An 18,820-nucleotide genomic window follows, 5' to 3' on the forward strand; every position below is an offset into this window, starting at 1 on the left:
CAACGGCGCTGCCTGAGAGCGCGGGCACAGTGCGCAGGCGCCGAGATGCGGCCGCTCGCTGGCGTCCCAGCTTTTCCGCGGCGGTGGCCGGGACTCCCTGTACTTGCTACTCGTGTGCGTGGAACAACGGTAGCGCTGATAGGGATGCTGCAGACAGACAATACAGTCGCCACTCCCTAGGACCAAGTGTCACCCCATTTCTTCCGTGGCCCTCAGTTCCAGCGGCATCTGCTCTGAGAAGCCTTAGGTTAATCCTTAGGTTGGCCGGGCGCGGTGGCTCACGCCCGTAATCCCAGCACTTTGGGAGGCCGAAGCGGGTGGATCGCCTGAGCCCAGGAGTTCGAGACCAGCCTGGGCAACATGGTGAGACCCCCCCCCACCCCAATCTCTACAAAAAATACAAAAAATTAGGTGTGGTGGCGCCTGCCTGTAGTCCCAGCTACTTGGGTGGCTGAGGCGGGAGGGTCGATTGAGCCCGGAGGTCGAGGCCTCAATGAGCTGTGATCGCACCACTGCACCTCAGCCTGGTTCCACAGAACAAGACCCTGTCTCAAAAAAAAAGTAGAACTATTTGTAGCCAGTAATCTATGTCCGACAGTTTATTAGAACTCTGTGGCTGCATAACAATCACCCCAAAGTTTAACGCAATAAACATTTGTTGTCCCACAGGTTTTAGAGGTAAGGGATTTGGGGATGTGTGGCTGAGTGGCTCTGTCTCCAGGTCTCCCATGAAATTACAAAGTGTAGGCCAGGGCAGCAGTTATTGACTAGGGCCGGAGGATCGGCCTCCAGGATGGCACAGTCATGACTGTTGGCCGGAGACCTGTTTTCACCACGTGAACCTCCCCATAGAGCTGTTTGAGTGTCCCCATGACATGGCAGCTGGCTTCCTTCAGAGCAGGTGATCCCAGAGAGACCAAGGCATAAGCCACAATGTCTTTTATGACCTAGCTCCAGAGGTCACATACGGCTTTTGTCATATTTACAAACCAACCCTATGTGTGAGAGGGTCCAGCCAAAGATATGAATGCCAACAGACAGGGATCGCTGCGGGCCATCCTGGAGGCTGGCTACCATAGAGGGTCTAACTAATGATAACTTAGATGAGAGAGTATCAAGTTTCATCCTTATGTGATAACCATAGTCCAAATCCTTAGAGTCAAATAAAGTTTCTCCCAATAGGTGGCAGCACTTGTCCACATCCTGCCCTCGATTCTGCAAATAACTATGTATTGATTGCCTACTTTGTGACAGATACCGCACATGCTGGAGACTCAGAGACCAAAAAGACATGTTTCTGCCCATGCAAAGTTTACAGTTGAGTGGATCAGCTTTTGCAATAGAGTGTAAAAAGTCTCTGCTTTATGATAGACATAAGTACAGACCTGAGGATTGGGGTTGTTAGAAATGTTTGTTTTTTGATGTTGTAAAGAAATAGCACTTAAATATAAATTTAATTTTTTTAGCAAGGCCATTTTTATTTTTTGTAGAAAGGGTATACTCGCCAGCAGTTTTGTCACGAGAGTACACCGAACAAAGGAGACAGGGTCATACATAACCTGATGTGTCCACTTTACTGCTGTGCCTGGTTTTTTGTTTTTGTTTTTTGTTGTTATTGTTGTTGTTGTTGTTTGACATGGAGTCGCGCTCTGTCGCCCAGGCTGGAGTGCAGTGGCGCGATCTCGGCTCACTGCAAGCTCCGCCTCCTGGGTTCACGCCATTCTCCTGCCTCAGCCCCCAGAGTAGCTGGGACTACAGGCACCCGCCACCACGCCTGGCTAATTTTTGTATTATTATTGTTTTTTTCTTTTTTTTTTTTTTCAGTAGAGACAGGGTTTCACCGTGTTAGCCAGGATGGTCTCGATCTCCTGACCTCCTGATCCGCCCGCCTCGGCCTCCCAAAGTGCTGGGATTACAGGCGTGAGCCACCGCGCCCGGCCTGTGTCTGGTTTTTATTGGCTGGAACGGAACTTTATGTTTTGTATTTGTCTTGATTGGCTAGTAATTTAGAACTTTTTAAAAGAGGCAAAGGCAGAGGAGAACAAAGGGAAGGAGGAAGTAACTTGTGGAATGTTGAGAAAGGTAAAAACCCCTTTAAGGAAGAGGAATAGGCTATGACTTAATGTTTGTTTGAACTAGTATAAGTATGTTAGGGCATATATTTAAGCTAAATTGTGGAAGTTAAGAACATAAAGTACATTGATTTTTTTATTATGGCTAGCAGATATTTAAGAATGTTAGTACAGGTGTTTGAATACATTTTGGTTTTAAGAGGGTACATAGAGGAAGTTCGCCATGCCCGTAAGATTCTTTAGTAGTGAGCAATGAGGAATGGTGCCAGGACCAGGATGACTCTGTGTGACCAGAGTGATAGACAGCATAGGTACATCCCAGATAAAGAAGAGCCTTGGGCTAAGCACAGGGTTTGGGGCATATTCTAGAATGTATAGGAAGCCGCTAGACAGTTTTTAGCAGGGGAGTCTTTACTATCAGGGTTCTTAATTTTCAGCAGTAGAAGCTGACTCTGGCTGACTAAGCAGAAAAGGTATGTATTAAAAGGATGCTGTACAGCTCAGGGAATTCTAGGGAGGATGGAGAAGTGGCCCCAGACTAAGCTTCCAAGAATGAAGCTCAGAACTAAGCTGAAAACTGGACTGATGAGGAAACTACTGTGACTGGGATTGCTACTGGAGGAAATCGCCATCACAACTGCTGGGACTCACTGGGGAATGGCTGCCACTGCCACTGTTAACATCAAATCCCACATGCTTTTGCAGCCTCCTACATAATGCCAGTCTTCCAAAAGAGCCTGTTTCTTCACCTTGCTCACTTTCACATCAAAAGCTCATAGGAGCGGCTGATTGAGGAAGTCTGGGCCCCACACCTGAGTCCTGGCTACAAAGGAGACTGGGAATTGGGGTCTGAACTCCTTCCTCGGGGAGGCAAGACATAGAATATTGGAATTTCCTCCCAAAAAAGGGAAGGCTATTCAAAAGATGGTAGGAAGCCTTGAATCTGACAGGCGTATGCCAACTACTAGGGCAGGCTCAGATCCGTAATGTGAATCTATCACTAGGGATTATGATAGGATGTAGGGAATAGATTAGGGTTTCTCAGCCTCAGCACTATTAACATTTTGGACCACATAAGTCTTTGTTGCAAGAGGCGGTTCTGTGCGTAGAATGTTTAGCAGCATCCATGGTCTTTATCCACAAAATGCTAGTAGAACCGTCTCCCTCCCCAGTTGTAAGAACCAAAGATGCCAAATATTCCCTGGGAGGAAAAGCCACCTTGAGAACCACTGGATTAGAGACCAGCTCTGTTTCTATAGAAGATTTTTTTTTAAATCTGCTGAGCATGGTGGTGCACACTTATAGTCCCAGCTAACTAGGGAGGCTGAGGTGGGAGAATGCTGGAGCCTGGGAGGTTGAGGCTGCAGTGAGCCGTGATCACACCACTGCACTCCAGCTTGGGTGACAGAGTGAGACCCTATCTCAAAAAGTAAAAATTAGAAATAAAAAGAGGGAGAGATAGGGACAAAGTTGGGGGCGGGGGTGCGGTAAGAATTTTCCCAATTTGATCTGTAAACTTCAGTAATTATTTGAATCTTTTATCACAAGAATGTGTTCACATATTTATTGGATAGTTAAGAAAAATGTTATTAGGAATATTAGCATCTGATCATAGAGAGGAATGTTGTTTTCTGCTGCAAGGGCTAAATAGAATACTTGAATATACTTTATTTCAGTGGCTCTCAACTGTGGCGACTTTGCCTGACAGGAGACATTTGATATAGTCTGGAAACATTTTGTCACAACTAGGGTAGGAGGTTGTGGTGCTATTGGCATCTAATAGTAGGGATGCTACTAAACATTTATTTATTTATTTATTTATTTATTTATTTATTTATGAGATGGAATCTTGCTCTGTTGCCAGGCTAGAGTCAGGTGGCGCAATCTCGGCTCACTGCAACCTCCACCTCCAGGGTTCAAGCCATTCTCCTGCCTTAGCCTCCCAAGTAGCTGAGATTACAGGCGTGTGCCACCACGCCCAGCTAATTTTTGTATTTGTAGTAGAGACAAGGTTTTACTTCATTGGCCAGGGTGGTCTTGAACTCCTGACCTCAAGTTATCTGCCCACCTTGGCCTCCCAAAGTGCTGGGATTACAGGCATGAGCCCCTGCGCCTGGCCTGCTAAACATTCTAGAATAGACAGGACAGCCCCCTACAACCAAGAATTATGTAGCTCAAAATGCCAACAGGGCCAAAGTAAGGAAATCCTGATCTACTTGAATTGGGCTCACAGCATTGATTCTCAAATGTTTCAGAGTAATATCACACTATCTTGTTTGTTTGGTTCCATAATACCCTTCATATCTCAAAAAGTCATACATATATGAATTTAAATTTTAGCATGAATTTAAGTTCATTTTGAACTGCAGTAAGATAATGTGACTCCCTTCTAGATAACTAGTAACAATGGAAGGAACCGACATGAGTAGGTTCATTTGTCAAAACCAAGAAAGCATCGCTGCTCTAAACCGTTTCAGAGCGTGACTGATGTGAGGAGTCACAGTCTGAGTCAGTCATTGATGTCCACCCAGAAGCATCGTTACACAGACATCAATGGAGTGTGGCCTGTGACAGAGCAGGGACAAGAGGAGGAGCTACTGCTGGGCGACAGGATGATTCTACCAGACTTCTCCCCAGCCCTCCCAGGGTGAACTGTAAGATGACTCATCACCTCCAGAATCACATGAACTCCAGGCAACTTCTTCTGGTTAGAAATAAACTAGTTATTTCAAACAAACACATAAATCTGTGCTACACAGATTCAATTGGCAGCTTCAAAAACCAGATGGGTTGCCTAGCAACAGCATCCTTCTCTCTTCCCACCTTCTGCATACCCTGGGTTGTGTGTTGCCCTTTAGTGACCTTCCTAAAAAGGCAGCATAGTATAGTGGTAAAAAGGCATATCCTTGGGCTGGGCGTGGTGGCTCACGCCTGTAATCCCAGCACTTTGGGAGGCTGAGGCGGGCGGATCACGAGGTCAGGAGATCGAGACCATCCTGGCTAAGACGGTGAAACCCCGTCTCTACTAAAAAAATACAAAAAATTAGCCGGGCGTGGTGGCGGGCACCTGTAGTCCCAGCTACTCGGGAGGCTGATTCAGGAGAATGGCGTGAACCCGGGAGACAGAGCTTTCAGTGAGCCGAGATCGCGCCACTGCACTCCAGCCTGGGCAACAGAGCAAGACTCTGTCTCAAAAAAAAAAAAAGGAAAAGAAAAAAAAAAGCATATCCTTGAAAATGGAACACCTGGGTCCTGAATCCTGGCTCCACAACTTACTAGCTGTAATGTCTAAGCTTAGGCAAGTTGTCCCACCTAGTGAATGGAAATATTAGTTCCTTATACAGTTTTGATGAGTATTTAGTGAATTCATATATGGACGGTGCCCAGAACATAACAAACAATAAATGTTAGCTCTTATTTTTCTCTACCCTATATATCCTTCTTTAGGGTTTCCTTTTAACCAGATTTCACCAACACAAACATTGGGGGGCAATGAGGGACTGGAACTCACAATCTTTTGCCCCAAGACTACCCTATGTGGTGCCTCCCTCCGTATCCACATAATCCTTCTTCCCTCCCACTTTTGTCTCCTACCAAAAATAATATAATTTGTCTTCCAATCTCAAAAATGTTTGATCTTCAGTTAGCTCTTTCTTTTTTTTTTTTTTTTTTTGTTTTGAGACAGAGTCTTGCCCTGTCGCCCAGGCTAGAGTGCAGTGGCATGATCTCGGCTCACTGCAAGCTCCGCCTCCCAGGTTCACACCATTCTCCTGCCTCAGCCTCCCCAGCAGCTGGGACTACAGGCACACGCCGCCATGCCCGGCTAATTTTTTGTATTTTTTTTTTTTTAGTAGAGACGGGGTTTCACCGTGTTAGCCAGGATCTCCTGACCTTGTGAGCCGCCCTCCTTGGCCTCACAAAGTGCTGGGATTACAGGCATGAGCCACCGCACCCGGCCTAGTTAGCTCTTTCTATACGGTTACAGCCCAGACATTCTAGAAACCAAGAACAGGGATGCTCAGTTCCCTAACACTATCTCTTGACATCTCGTTTTAATGAACAAGTATTTCTACCCAATTATTTATGATTTTTCTTTTGGAGTCTTAATTGAGAGTGTTCCCTGATCTGCAAAGACAAACACACTGTCAGCTGTTTGACAGTGTAATAATTAATCTTGCATTTTAGATTGCCGTCGTGAGTAGGCTGAAGAAGCAGGCATTCCCAGCAAATCTTCTGTTAAATATGGAAAGCTAAAATAAACAATGAAACTGGATAGGGTGCTGCTGGCTTTTGTTGTTGATGTTTTTAAAGATGAATTTGGCAAATGTGCCCTAAACAGCTAATTAGGAAAGCTAATTAGCTGATTTCTAAGGCCCCTTCCAAATAAAAGACAACAGACTAGCCACACTCTCTTCTTAGATCTTTGTTTCCTACACTCTAATTATTTGAGCCCCTTTTTCAAAAATTATTCTATGTCCCAAGGCTGGGTGCGGTGGCTCATGCCTGTAATCCCAGCACTTTGAGAGGCCGAGTCGGGTGGATCACAAGGTCAGGAATTTGAGAACAGCCTGGCCAACATGGCAAAACCATGGCTGTACCAAGACTTCAAAAATTAGCCGGGCGTGGTGGTGGCGCCTGTAATCTCAGGTACTCAGGAGGCTGAGGCAGGAGAATTGCTTGAACCCGGGAAGGGGAGGTTGCAGTGAGCCGAGATGGCGCCACTGCCCTGCAGCTTGGGCAACAGAGTGAGACTCTGTCTCAAAAAAAAAAAAAAAAGTATTCTATGTCCCATGTGAGCTGTACTGTTATTTACTTTTTTCCCCATAAATCAACCCACTTCTTAAAATGTATATAATCTTATTTAAAAGGGAAAAGTTATATAAAGGGGAAACTTTTTAAATTTCCAAATAGAGGATAACTATAAAAAGTAAATACCATGAAAACTGAACTTTGTATACTTCTTAAAAACAAAACTTGTTTAAGATATCTTTGTAATTATTAACTTTAAATAAAAATAGATGAAATGCATCTAATTTATTGACACTGTGTGAAAAACATAGGTGCTGCCTTGTCTAATTTCATTCTTGCAATGACTCTTCAAAGTAAATGTGAGCTCCACTTTTAGAGGTGATGGCTCTGAGACCTGGAAGTGAAGGAAATTGTTAAAGGACCCAGAGTTGGAATGGGTAGCTCAGGTCCAGGTCCAGGTCCGGCGAGAGCCCTTAGGACTGCAGGGCGAATCTCTACACCTTGCACTGTCTCTACACCTTGCGAATCTCTACACCTTGCACTGTCTCTCCTCATCATTCTCATCCAAGCCATCCTCCCTCTTCTGTCTTGTGGCAGACTCCTGGGGTTTTCACCAAAGATATGGTTAGACTTTCAGGTCTTTTGTAACAGGAAGAAAAAGTATTTGCATCAAGAAAGTTGGAAAGATACTGTTATTTTACGGTTATTGGTTTTTTGTGTGTTTTTTTTTTTTTTGAGAGGGAGTCTCGCTCTGTTGGCCCAGGCTGAAGTGCAGTGGCGAGATCTTGGCTCACTGCAAGCTCCGCCTCCCGGGTTCATGCCATTCTCCTGCCTCAGCCTCCTGAGTAGCTGGGACTACAGGCGCCCACCACCAAGCCTTGCTAATTTTTTGTGTTTTTAGTAGAGACGGGGTTTCAGCATGTTAGCCAGGATGTTTCTCGATTTCTTGACCTCGTGATCTGCCCGCCTCGGCCTCCCAAAGTGCTGGGATTACAGGCGTGAGCCACTGCACATGGCCGATTGTTGGTTTCTTTCTAACAGAGAAAAGGAATTGAGAATGAGCAGGGAATGGGCCGGGCAGGGGCCAGACAGTGAAGGTGGGAGCAGGGGAAGAAGATGAAGCCAAGAAGCTGCTCTGGAGAGGAGAGAAACGAAAAAGGAGACCTCTGACCCTGGAGAAGGACAGGGAGAGAGGCGGCGGGGGAGGAAATTGATGTTGCCACCGGGGGAAAGTGGTGAGGAAAAGGTAGAAAGATGTAGAGGTGTTTTGTGATTTTTTTTTTTCCATATAGTGCTTGTGATGTTGTCCTTCGTCTTCCATGTTGTCCTTCGTCTTCCATGTCTAGCTCTGTATTTTTTCTAATGCACAGTACAATTTCAAGAGTTTCTCTGCATAGCGCCTGAAGTCATCTTCCACACTTTCAGTAGCACATGCACGTGGGAAGCTGCCTCCGATGATCTCATTCATTTCTGTGGCTTTAACTCCACCTTTTGGATGATGACTTAGACATTCATATTTCCAGTTGACCTCTTCCCTGAACTCTACCCACCTGACATCACCATTTACATCTCGAATACCATAACTTCTGCCCCCCCTCCATTTCAGGCAAACTGGCTCACCTTTGCAGTTCCCTCCACCTTTTCCTTTCATAATACATGTCACAATTTATACATTTTTGTTTATTTTATTGTTTGCTTATTTATTTTGTCTCCATCGACTAGAACATAAACTCCCTGTGGACAAAAATTTCATCTTTTTTGCTGAAGAGGACTTTGCACATTGTAGGTGCTCAGTAAATCTGTTGATTGAATGAATGGATTCATCTATGATGACTGACAATAAATGATCCCACGAAGAGTGTCTCTGCACCATATCATTATTGATACGGCCACATGCTAATGAGTAGAATTTCACAGCAGTTTACAGTTTTAATAGTACATTCTCATGTGTTATTATGTTTTTCTTCACCAGAACCTATCAAGGAAGTTACTGTTTCTATCCCCACTTTACCCTAAGGAAACTTCGTTCAAATCAGTAAATATAACCCAAGGTATAACTCCCCTGAAAAGCCATGAGAAGTATGGACAATGCCAAGTGAAAACGTCTGTGGTTCCTTTCCGACTGACTTATCATCCTGATTTTCCCAGGACTGTTCTGGTTTTAGTACTGAAAATCCTGCATTCTTGGGAAACCGGGACAGTTGGTCACCGGGTCTTACCCAGAAAAGTGTAGATAAGCCATAAGAACTTCATGCAATCAGGCTGGGTGCAGTGTATCATGCCTGTAATCCCAGGACTTTGGGAGGCCAAGGCAGGTGGATCACTTGAGGTCAGGAGTTTGAGACCAGCCTGGCCAACATGGTGAAACCTCATCACTACTAAAAATACAAAAATTAGCCAAGCTTGGTGGTGCACACCTGTAATTCCAGCTACTCCGGGCTAAGGCACAAGAATCGCTTAAACCCTGGAGGCGGAGGTTGTAGTGAGCCAAGATCATGCCACTGCACTCTAGCCTGGGTGACAGTGAGACTGTCTCAAAAAAAAAAAAAAAAAAAAAAAACTTCATACAATCAAAACCCTGGCCATCTAAAATACATTAATGGCCGGGTATGATGGCTCACATCTGTAACCCCAGCACTTATGAAGCCAATGCGGGTGGATCACTTGAGGTCAGGAGTTCGAGACCAGCCTGGCCAATATGACAAAACCCTGTCTGTACTAAAAGTACAAAAAAATTAGCTGGGCATGGTAGCGCACTCCTGTAATCCCAGCTACTAGGGAGGCTGAGGCAGGAGAATTGTTTGAACCCAGGGGGCGGAGGTTGCAGTGAGCCAAGATCGCTTCACTGCACTCCAGCCTGGGTGACAGAGCGAGACTCCATTTCAAAAATAAATAAATAAAAATAAATAAAACACATTAACTAAAATGCATTTATTGGAGATGAGAGTAGGGCTGGGGTTTGGAATCTGAAAATGATAAGTTACGTAATAGTTGATGAACCCACCCACCCAACTTAGGTTTAAGGAATTCTGGAACAGGAAGTCATTAATAACATTCTGAAAAGGAGCGGACGGACACTGAGAGATGCCAACTGAGGTCCTACCCTGAGTGATAAAGAAGGTAACTAGGTCAACCTGATTGTCAAGCCTCATGCTTTCAGACTGAATCTGATGATCCACCACAAGTCCCAAAGGTATTCTGGGCAGTAGTAGAGCCATCCGCTACAGGCACCCTGACAGAAGGAACCAGCTTATGATTCCAGACAGGGAAATTCTTCCTCTTCCCATTCAGTTTAACACCATTTTCAATCATTTTGGTAAAGTAGCCATCACAATTTCACAAGTGGTGTGTGTGTGTGTTTTGCAGGAAGATAATTATTGCATAGGTGGCACTGTCTGTTCATCTAGGTAGATACTGTAGTGTTCATTCATGCCATTGCGTAATTGTAGTGAAGCAATTATGTATCACATTTTGAAAGAGGCATTAAAAAAAATTCACCACTGAGATGAGTCAGACTTAATTATCTTGGCTTTTCAGCAGCTGAGTTTAAGGCGCAAGGTGGAGAACACATCAGCTTCGAAGGCAGAGAGAATCGAAGGTACTCTCCAGCTTTGGACACTTCCTCTGCTTGAGGTAAGACTCATGAACAAACTTCGGGTCTCTGCCAGCCACGATCTCCAAACTGGAGATGTCCCAGATTTGGTAGGACACTTGGAACAGGCAGCTGTCGTATATCCTGGGTTATTATTGTCTGCCTAGAATTTTCTGTATCTTTGTTTGTTTGTGCGATGTCACACATGCCCACCTGGAGGCTTCTTAGGCAAAAGCTTTAGTGAAAACTAAACAGCCATAAGAAAGAGAAAAGAGTTGGTTTAAACCACCTACTTAGTTTTGCATCATGGAACAATGTTAAGAGGGTTGCTCAGTGATCTGGACTTATTTTTGCCTCCATTTCAGAGGGGAATCCAGCACAGTGGCAGAAAATTCTATCTTGTCTCTCAAAATCAGCATGGTTAGGACTAAGGAGTTGTTATAATCTCTGTGCTTTCAAGGCAGGTCTTAAAGCACATCAGTGACCTAGATCCTGCCAGAACAAAACTAGCCACCCACTTGCCTGGACTGTTGAACTTGTTGGTATTAGGCATAGAGTTTTGGGGAAAAGACGTGCTATGAATTCTCAAGGTCCTTGTCATTAGAGATGTTGCTATAAAACTAGATGTGAGGACTGGATCCCTTGAAATATTCTGCCCACATTCCGTACCTGTTGATTTAGACTTCTTATGTACAGTCATTTTGTCTTAACCAATATGTTGGAATACCCTTCTAGTCCAGACTTCTTTAAACCTGTTGAACTTAATTTTTCAACCCGTGCCTCTGTTTTGAAGGCTACATTTTACTCATTCATTACTCCCTTAATCAGTTTTTCCAGAGTCAGTCAAAGCTCTTGCCAAGGAGCAGTAGTAGTAGGCCCATCTGTGAGTTTCAGGTGTTTTCTAAATTGGACTGGCATTTTCTTAGTTGTCAGGATGACTCACACAAGGATCGTTTAATTTAGGAGTATTATCTTGTCTGTATATTTATATGGAAAAATAATGACTACTGAGATTTTGAATCTTGGAAAGAAGCAATTCCCCAGAAGCAACAAAATAGATAACTTGCTGGTGGGGTTTTTAAGTGATCTTGGGTCCTTTTAACAGGCAACTAGCCCTGCCTGCACTTGTCAGCCAAATTACTTAACCTTTTAGTAGTCATCACCTTGCTTGACAAGGTTCCTTTCCTCCCCTGCCCATAAGTTATCATCCTAACTGAACAATTCAATGAAAAGTTATGTACAATTCACCCCTTCATACCCCAGTAATTTCTTTCACTCATAAAATTTCTAGAGGAAAATGTTTTCCTACCTGTAATTTTGGATTCCTGGATCTCCATCAAAGTGTACCACTTCAGAAACTTTTTTTAACCAAGAAGGGAAAACAGGTTTTACTGCTGGCAGGGAATTTAAAACTCCAGTTGTGTCCAAGAAAATAAAAAGGGATTTGCACTGTGATGCTTGAACGTTTCTAGATGCCTGTTGAATTTTTCCACCTTGAAAATGGCGTCAAGCAACTCCTATTCAAAATTCCCAGATGAAAATGAAAACCCTAGCATGTATCGAGTCATTCAGTAAAAATAAATTCATCAACACTAGAATTAGGAACCAGAAGAACAAGGTTGGGTTCCCAGGTGCCTTACTTACTGTGGGATCTCGGACGAGTCATCAGATTCTCTAAGCCTCCATGTCCACGTGTATAAAATGGGAGTAAGATAATAAGAACATCCACTTCAAAGAAGTGTGAGTTTTGTAAAGGGTAAAGAAATAAAAATTTATTATTTTAGTTGTTATTCCATTCACAAGTAATATTTCTTCTTTGGTTTATTATGTTTTTTTCACTATGGAAATGGAGAGCTCTATATTATATATGACGGTTTGGTTTTTCCTTTTTTTCCTAACCATTTGTAGAACCTTTCTTAGTTAACTGGAACCTTTTAAGTCAGTCAGTTGATCAGTTAGCACATATTAATTGGGGTCCTAGCATGTGCCAGGGAGAGATATCATGTCTGCCTTAATTTGCACACAGTCTAATAGGTACAGACGTTTTGGTCTTAACATTCTTTCCCATTGCATTCCATTGCTATGAATATATTTTTCTTTTTTTTTCTTTTTTTTTTTTGAGATGGAGTCTCGCCCTGTTGCCAGACTGGAGTGCAGTGGCACAATCTCGGCTCACTGCAACCTCTGCCTCCCGGGTTCAAGCGATTCTTCTGCCTCAGCCTCCCACATAGCTGGGACTACAGGTGTATGCCACCACACCTGGTTAATTTTTGTATTTTTAGTAGAGACAGTTTCACCATGTTAGCCAGGATGGCCTCGATCTCTTGACCTCATGATCCGCCCGCCTTGGCCTCCCAAAGTGCCGGGATTATAGGAGTGAGCCACCACGCCAAGCCTACTTTTGCTCTTTTAAAACAAAAATCTCTCTAATGCCTGTCTTGGCATAACACACCCATTTACAATTTTTAGCCAGCAGTGATATTAGCAAGACTGCTTTTCAGTTTGGCCTCACCATATGTTAAAATGTGGAAATGCTTCTATACCAGTTGGTCAGTAGCCACTAACCTGAGTCCCAGAAGTGGTCTCCTCACTCCCATAGTTCATCTCTACTTATCCCCCTTTCCAGGACACCTTGACTAACCCCCAAGGGCAACTAAAGGATCAAGAAAGGCCTAGCACAGCAGAAGACCAACTGGACCCAGCTCCTGCAGGAGGTACGTGCATCCATTCAGGGAGTTAAGATGCTGTTACTGTCACTCTGCCTCCCAGGACATGGAGGGCTTTACACCCCCTTATCCCACTCACCACATTTCCTCCAACCTTCAGATCACTCATTGCCTGGCCAGAGATCCTCCTTTCCTACCCAAATCCCTTCCCCTCGGCTCTCAACCCTCCCATTTCCCTGTGCTTCTCTTAGTGCTGTCTGCACCCTGACCACCCTCAAGTCATCCTTTCTTAGCTCTGTTCCCAACACTGCTGCCCAGTTTCCTTCTGCAACTTGTCCTGTAGAACCCAAACCAGCTCTTTAGGGCTGAAATATCACGCTGGATTCATAAGGTCATATCAGTGGTAAAATATTGAAATGCCTTAATAGCTAAGGGTAAGAAGCCATTACTCTGAGTGTCCCGCTCCTATTCCCAGTGCCCCCAACTACTCTGGCCCCTCCTCTAAGACATCCCCTGTCCTCCCCATGATCTAGCACTCAACTTCCTGGCCCCTGCTCCAGGACTGTGGCCAACATCTGTTTTGATGGATGCCTGCAGTTTACTAGTACATAAATACTTTGTTAACCATCTCTGCAAAGAAGTGTAATACATGATAGAGTAAGGTAAAGGATATTCCTTCATTTATTAATTCATTGATTCAACCAACACTTAACAGTCACTCACTCTATCCCAGGCCCTGAGCCAGACCTAGGACCTCCAAACCAGTTGTAGTTTCTGCCTTCATGCACTTATATTCTGGTAGGGAAGGCAAATAATAAGCCAGAAAAGAAACATGCGCACGTGAATAAATATGTATTTTGATCAAGGGTTCAAGAGGAAATGAAATTAGCTCAGAGAAGTCATAAATGGCTTTAGAAAGAAGATGATGTTTTAAATGGGCCTTAGGGATATGCAGGGTTTCTGCAGGCATAGGCGGAGGGGAAAAACATAGGCAATAGCATTAGGCAGAAAACGTGGCATGTGTTTAGGGACTAGTAGTTCAGTTTGGCTGAATGGTGGGTTATAGAGAGGGCTCCTGGGAGATCAGGTGAGAGATGTAGGCAGGTTGACCCAGCCAGCCTTCTCAGACCTGAAGATGAACTTATCCACAGACAGGTTAAGACCTTATTTCTAAACCTCTGGCCTCCAGCAAAATACCCACATGAGCATTCACTAATCTGAGCACAGGCCACCTGTATAAATTGGGGAGTTTGTGCACTAGACAAAATTCCAGCCCAATGGATACGTAGGATAGCCCTTCCGCCTCCCACCCAGCTGCATACACTGGTGTGGGGTTTTCCTAAAATGCTTTCCACTGGCTCCACTTTGTGCCAAGAGGCTGGCATCTCTCCAGAGGGGCGCCTTTTCCCATTTCACACAAAATCCCAAGATAGGCTAGCAGTGGCCTTGCCTGGACACTTCCATCCCTAATCAGACTGCTCTGTTCTTTTCAAGCAAATTCTCTAGAAGTCCCTTTGTATACATTGCCCCATTCCCACCTCCATGGCCTCACCTTAAAGCCTACCCACCCCCCTTAATCAAACCTCTCACCTACTTTGGCCAAGTGCTCCACCTCTTACAATGACCTCTTTTCCTTCACCCAGGATGCTCCTGAATCCTACTCATCTCTGAATCCTTACCTGACCACCTGGCCTGACCCCTCCCTCTATCTAAACACATGGCTCTCACAGTTTCTTCTTATTTTATTTTATTTTATTTTATTTTATTTTATTTTGAAACAGGATCTTGCTCCATTGCCCAGGCTGGAGTGCAGTGGCATAATCACAGCTCACTGCAGCCTCCACCTCCCAGGCTCAAGCAATTCTTCCATCTCAGCCTCCCAAGTTGCTGGGACTACAGGGGTGTACCACCACCCTCAGCTAATTTTTTAGTTTATTTTTATTTTTATTTTTTGAAACGGAGTCTCACTCTGTCGCCCAGGCTGGAGTGCGGTGGCACGATCTCGTCTCACTGCAAGCTCCGCCTCCCAGGTTCATGCCATTCTCCTGCCTTAGCGTCCCGAGTAGCTGGGACTACAAGCGCCCGCCACCACGCCCAGCTAATTTTTTGTATTTTTAGTAGAGATGGGATTTCACCATGTTAGCCAGGATGGTCTCGATCTCCTGACATCGTGATCCGCCCGCCTCAGCCTCCCAAAGTGCTGGGATTACAGGCATAAGCCATCGTGCCCGGCCTTATTTTTTATTTTTTGTAGAGATGGGGTCCTGCCATATTCCACAGGCTGGTCTCAAACTCCTGGGCTCAAGCAGTCCTCCTGCCTTGACCTCCCAAAGTGCTGGTATCATAGGTATAAGCCACCACACCTGGCCTACTTCTTCCTCTCTGACCACATCCACAAGGTCACCTTCCTGGGCCTTCCTTGATTTGTTTCATGTTTGTGTGTTAGTGCAGTGTTACCTGCCACCTGTGATTCTTTTGCATGTGTAAATGCAGCAGTGATAGCTCACCCAGATTGTAACTTCCAAACTAGAAACAAGGCCTGTGAATATATTACTCATTTGATTATCATTAAAAGAAACCCACATTACTGCTGCTGTTGGGACCTGTGCTTCATCTATCAAGAAAATGGGATACCATTAATTTGTTTGGTCTATTAATTCAACAAGCATACATTAATCATTCATGTATGCCAAGTATGGGTGATATAACAGTGAATAAGTTGTGGTCCCTCTCTTTGCAGAGAATGTTTATTTAATCAAAAATTTGTTGTGTGCCTACTATGTGCCAGGTATTGTACTGGACTCCAGAGTTACAGAAGTAAGACACAATCCCCATGACAAAGGGATAGACAAGTAAAAAGACAGTCACAATACCGGATGGTGTATACTAAGATCAAGGGCTTCCCCAGGTGCTGGAGAACCCATAAGGCACACATGGCTCAATTCACAGCTTGTGAAAGAGACTTCATTCATTCATTCATTCATTCAGTCTGTCATTCAGTAGTTCCCTAATGCCTGCTATGTGCCAGTCGCTATTCAATGTGCTGAAGTGATGAAGTCCTTCCCCATGAAGCCTAAAAATTCCAGTAGAGGAGATAGACAATACACACATTAGTAACTGTATACTACACTAGATGATGATAAGTACCGGAGAAAATAAAGCAATGGTGGAGTCATAATAACAGGGCCACAGGGAAGGTGTCCATGTTTTGTATAGAATGGCTAGGAAAGACTTTGCTGAGATGACACTTGAGGAGTTATCTGAAGAAGTGCAAGACCGGGTTCTTTGAGGAAGACTATGTCAGGAAGAGGAAGCAGCAAATACAAAGATCCTGGCACACAGGCTACTTAGATCATTAAAGAAAGATCAAGTTAGCCAGTGATGCTAGGACCATGAGAGCCAGGTGTGTGTGTGTGTTAAGGACAGACGTCAATGAGGAAGTGGAGGCATAGGGTCATTCCATCAGCTACAAGGCCCCCTACACCTTGTAGCTGATGAAATGACTTTGGCGTTTACACTGAGTAAGATGGGGACCCACTGAAGGGCTTTAATGGGAGTGGGGAGTAACATGATCTAACTTTCATTTTAAGAGGCTCCCTCTGGCTGTGGTGTGGAGAATGGCCAGAAAGGACAATGGCCAAAGCAGAGAGACCAGTAAGGAGGATATCACAAAACTCTATGTGAAATGTTACTGGCTTGAACCAGGGTGAGAGGAGAAGTCCTGCCTGCAAACAGACAACATCGTGTGTCAGATGTTCTAACGGACGCATATGCATTGTGTAAAGTGTGGTGGGATCCCAGAGGAGAATGTGATGAGACCAGGGTAAAATGACTTGATGAGGGAAGTTTTCACAGAGAGGGACATGGAGCTTGCCCTGAAGGATGCATATTCACTACTAGTCTGTGAAAAGCATAGGTCAGGGGCCATGTGTAGGTCAACACTACACCCTCAGCACCTAGAACACATTCTGGTGTGTTCAATAAATGATTGCTGGCCGAGCGCGGTGGCTCACGCTTGTAATCCCAGCACTTTGGGAGGCCGAGGCAGGCGGATCACGAGGTCAGGAGATCGAGACCACGGTGAAACCCCGTCTCTACTAAAAAAATACAAAAAATTAGCCGGGCGTGGTGGCGGGCGCCTGTAGTCCCAGCTACTCGGAGAGGCTGAGGCAGGAGAATGGCGTGAACCCGGGAGGCGGAGCTTGCAGTGAGCCGAGATTGTGCCACTGCACTCCAGCCTGGGCGACAGAGCGAGACTCCGTCTCAAAAAAAAAAAAATAATAAATAAATAAATAAATAAATAAATGATTGCTGAATGAATGGATGGATGGGTGGGAGAGTGCATGGATGGATGGATGGATGGATGGATGGATGGATGGATGGTTGGATGGATGGATGAATGGATGGATGTATTGGGTTCTAGAAGTAAACAGTAAAAATGAGAAAACCTAGAAATGTTGGATTTAATTGACCAAAGAGAAAGTCAAGAATAATAAAGGAACCTTAACTGTTGGTTAATTTCAGATGTGTACAAAGACAATCGCAGTCCTCTGGGGATGTTTCCTCCTGTGGAGTCTCTACGTCTCATCCTCTCAGACCATTTACCCTGGAATCAAGGCAAGGATTACTCAGAGGGCACTTGACTATGGTGAGTTGGATGCTTTCAGAAGCCAGACCTCAGGCCCACTAGGTGGGGTCTGTGACCCAAACTCAATAGCTCGTAACATGGGCTGTCTCCTGACTGAGACAACGCTCTACTGTGGGGTGATCCAGTACCTTATGCAGAAACTACTAAGATGGCTGCGAAGACAGTGTTGCCTAAAAAATAGTCAACTTGGGCCGGGCGCGGTGGCTCACGCCTGTAATCCCAGCACTTTGGGAGGCCGAGGTGGGTGGATCACCTGAGGTCGGGAGTTTGAGACCAGCCTGACCAACATGGAGAAACCCTGTCTCTACTAAAAATACAAAATTAGCTGGGCATGGTGGTGCATGCCTGTAATCCCAGCTACTCGGGAGGCTGAGGCAGGAGAAGCGCTTGAACCCGGGAGGCAGAGGTTGCGGTGAGCCGAGATCGTGCCATTGCACTCCAGCCTGGGCAGCAAGAGTGAACTCCGTCTCAAAAAAAAAAAAAAAAAAAAGTCAACTTGATGGGAGGCGTGTCCAAACACAGCACGGATTCTCACTCTCTCTCTCTCTTTCCCACATGTACCCATAATGAACATCTGAGGGTTCCAAATAAGACACATTTATAGGATACAGGAAAGGAGATTTGAAAGTAAAAGTAACACCTTGGGGCTTCAGAAAGGGCTTGGTTTCAAAACCCATTTTAACCCTACAAATGGGTTAAAATGTAATATGGGTGACTGTGCATTTTTCTGAGGAGAGGCTCCATAATATTTATCGGATGTGCAAAGGAGTCTGCGACACCGAAAGTTTAAAAGCCACTCCTTTAGAGAACATTTATAAACACTAGGGAGAGACAAATGTTGGGATGTGATTTTCCTTGGGCTAAGATGAGGTAAGAGCAGATTGTGGAGAGGGAATGGACTGTAAAAATCAAAGTATATGGAGCTATTTTCTCCTGTGAAATTTTACTTGAGATTAGCTAAAGGTAGGTTGATGATGCATCTTTCTCAGTCCTCTTTAACTAAAGCAGTCACCCTAAGCACTGCTAGTCTAACCAAGAAATACCTAACTAAGCCTAACTAAGAAATGCTGCTTCTACTATACCAGAAAAAAAA

General features: G+C 44.6%; 1 protein-coding gene across 3 annotated transcripts in view; it reads left to right on the forward strand.

Moving 5' to 3' along the window:
- Positions 1-99: 99 nt before the first annotated feature.
- BPIFC (BPI fold containing family C) overlaps positions 100-18,820 on the forward strand; it is a 66,071-nt gene continuing 47,350 nt past the window's right edge. For 2 of the 3 annotated variants that reach the window (XM_055254462.2, XM_063623646.1), the window contains exons 1-4: positions 100-363; positions 10,359-10,454; positions 13,040-13,127; positions 17,604-17,727. In XM_055254462.2, the coding sequence (XP_055110437.1) occupies positions 17,604-17,727 (124 nt within the window). In that variant the 5' untranslated portion in view covers positions 100-363; positions 10,359-10,454; positions 13,040-13,127. The remainder of the gene's footprint in view (positions 364-10,358; positions 10,455-13,039; positions 13,128-17,603; positions 17,728-18,820) is intronic. The other variant, XM_055254464.2, reaches the window with a different exon arrangement.

Source organism: Symphalangus syndactylus, chromosome 18, assembly GCF_028878055.3.
Source record: "Symphalangus syndactylus isolate Jambi chromosome 18, NHGRI_mSymSyn1-v2.1_pri, whole genome shotgun sequence".
NCBI lineage: Eukaryota > Metazoa > Chordata > Mammalia > Primates > Hylobatidae > Symphalangus > Symphalangus syndactylus.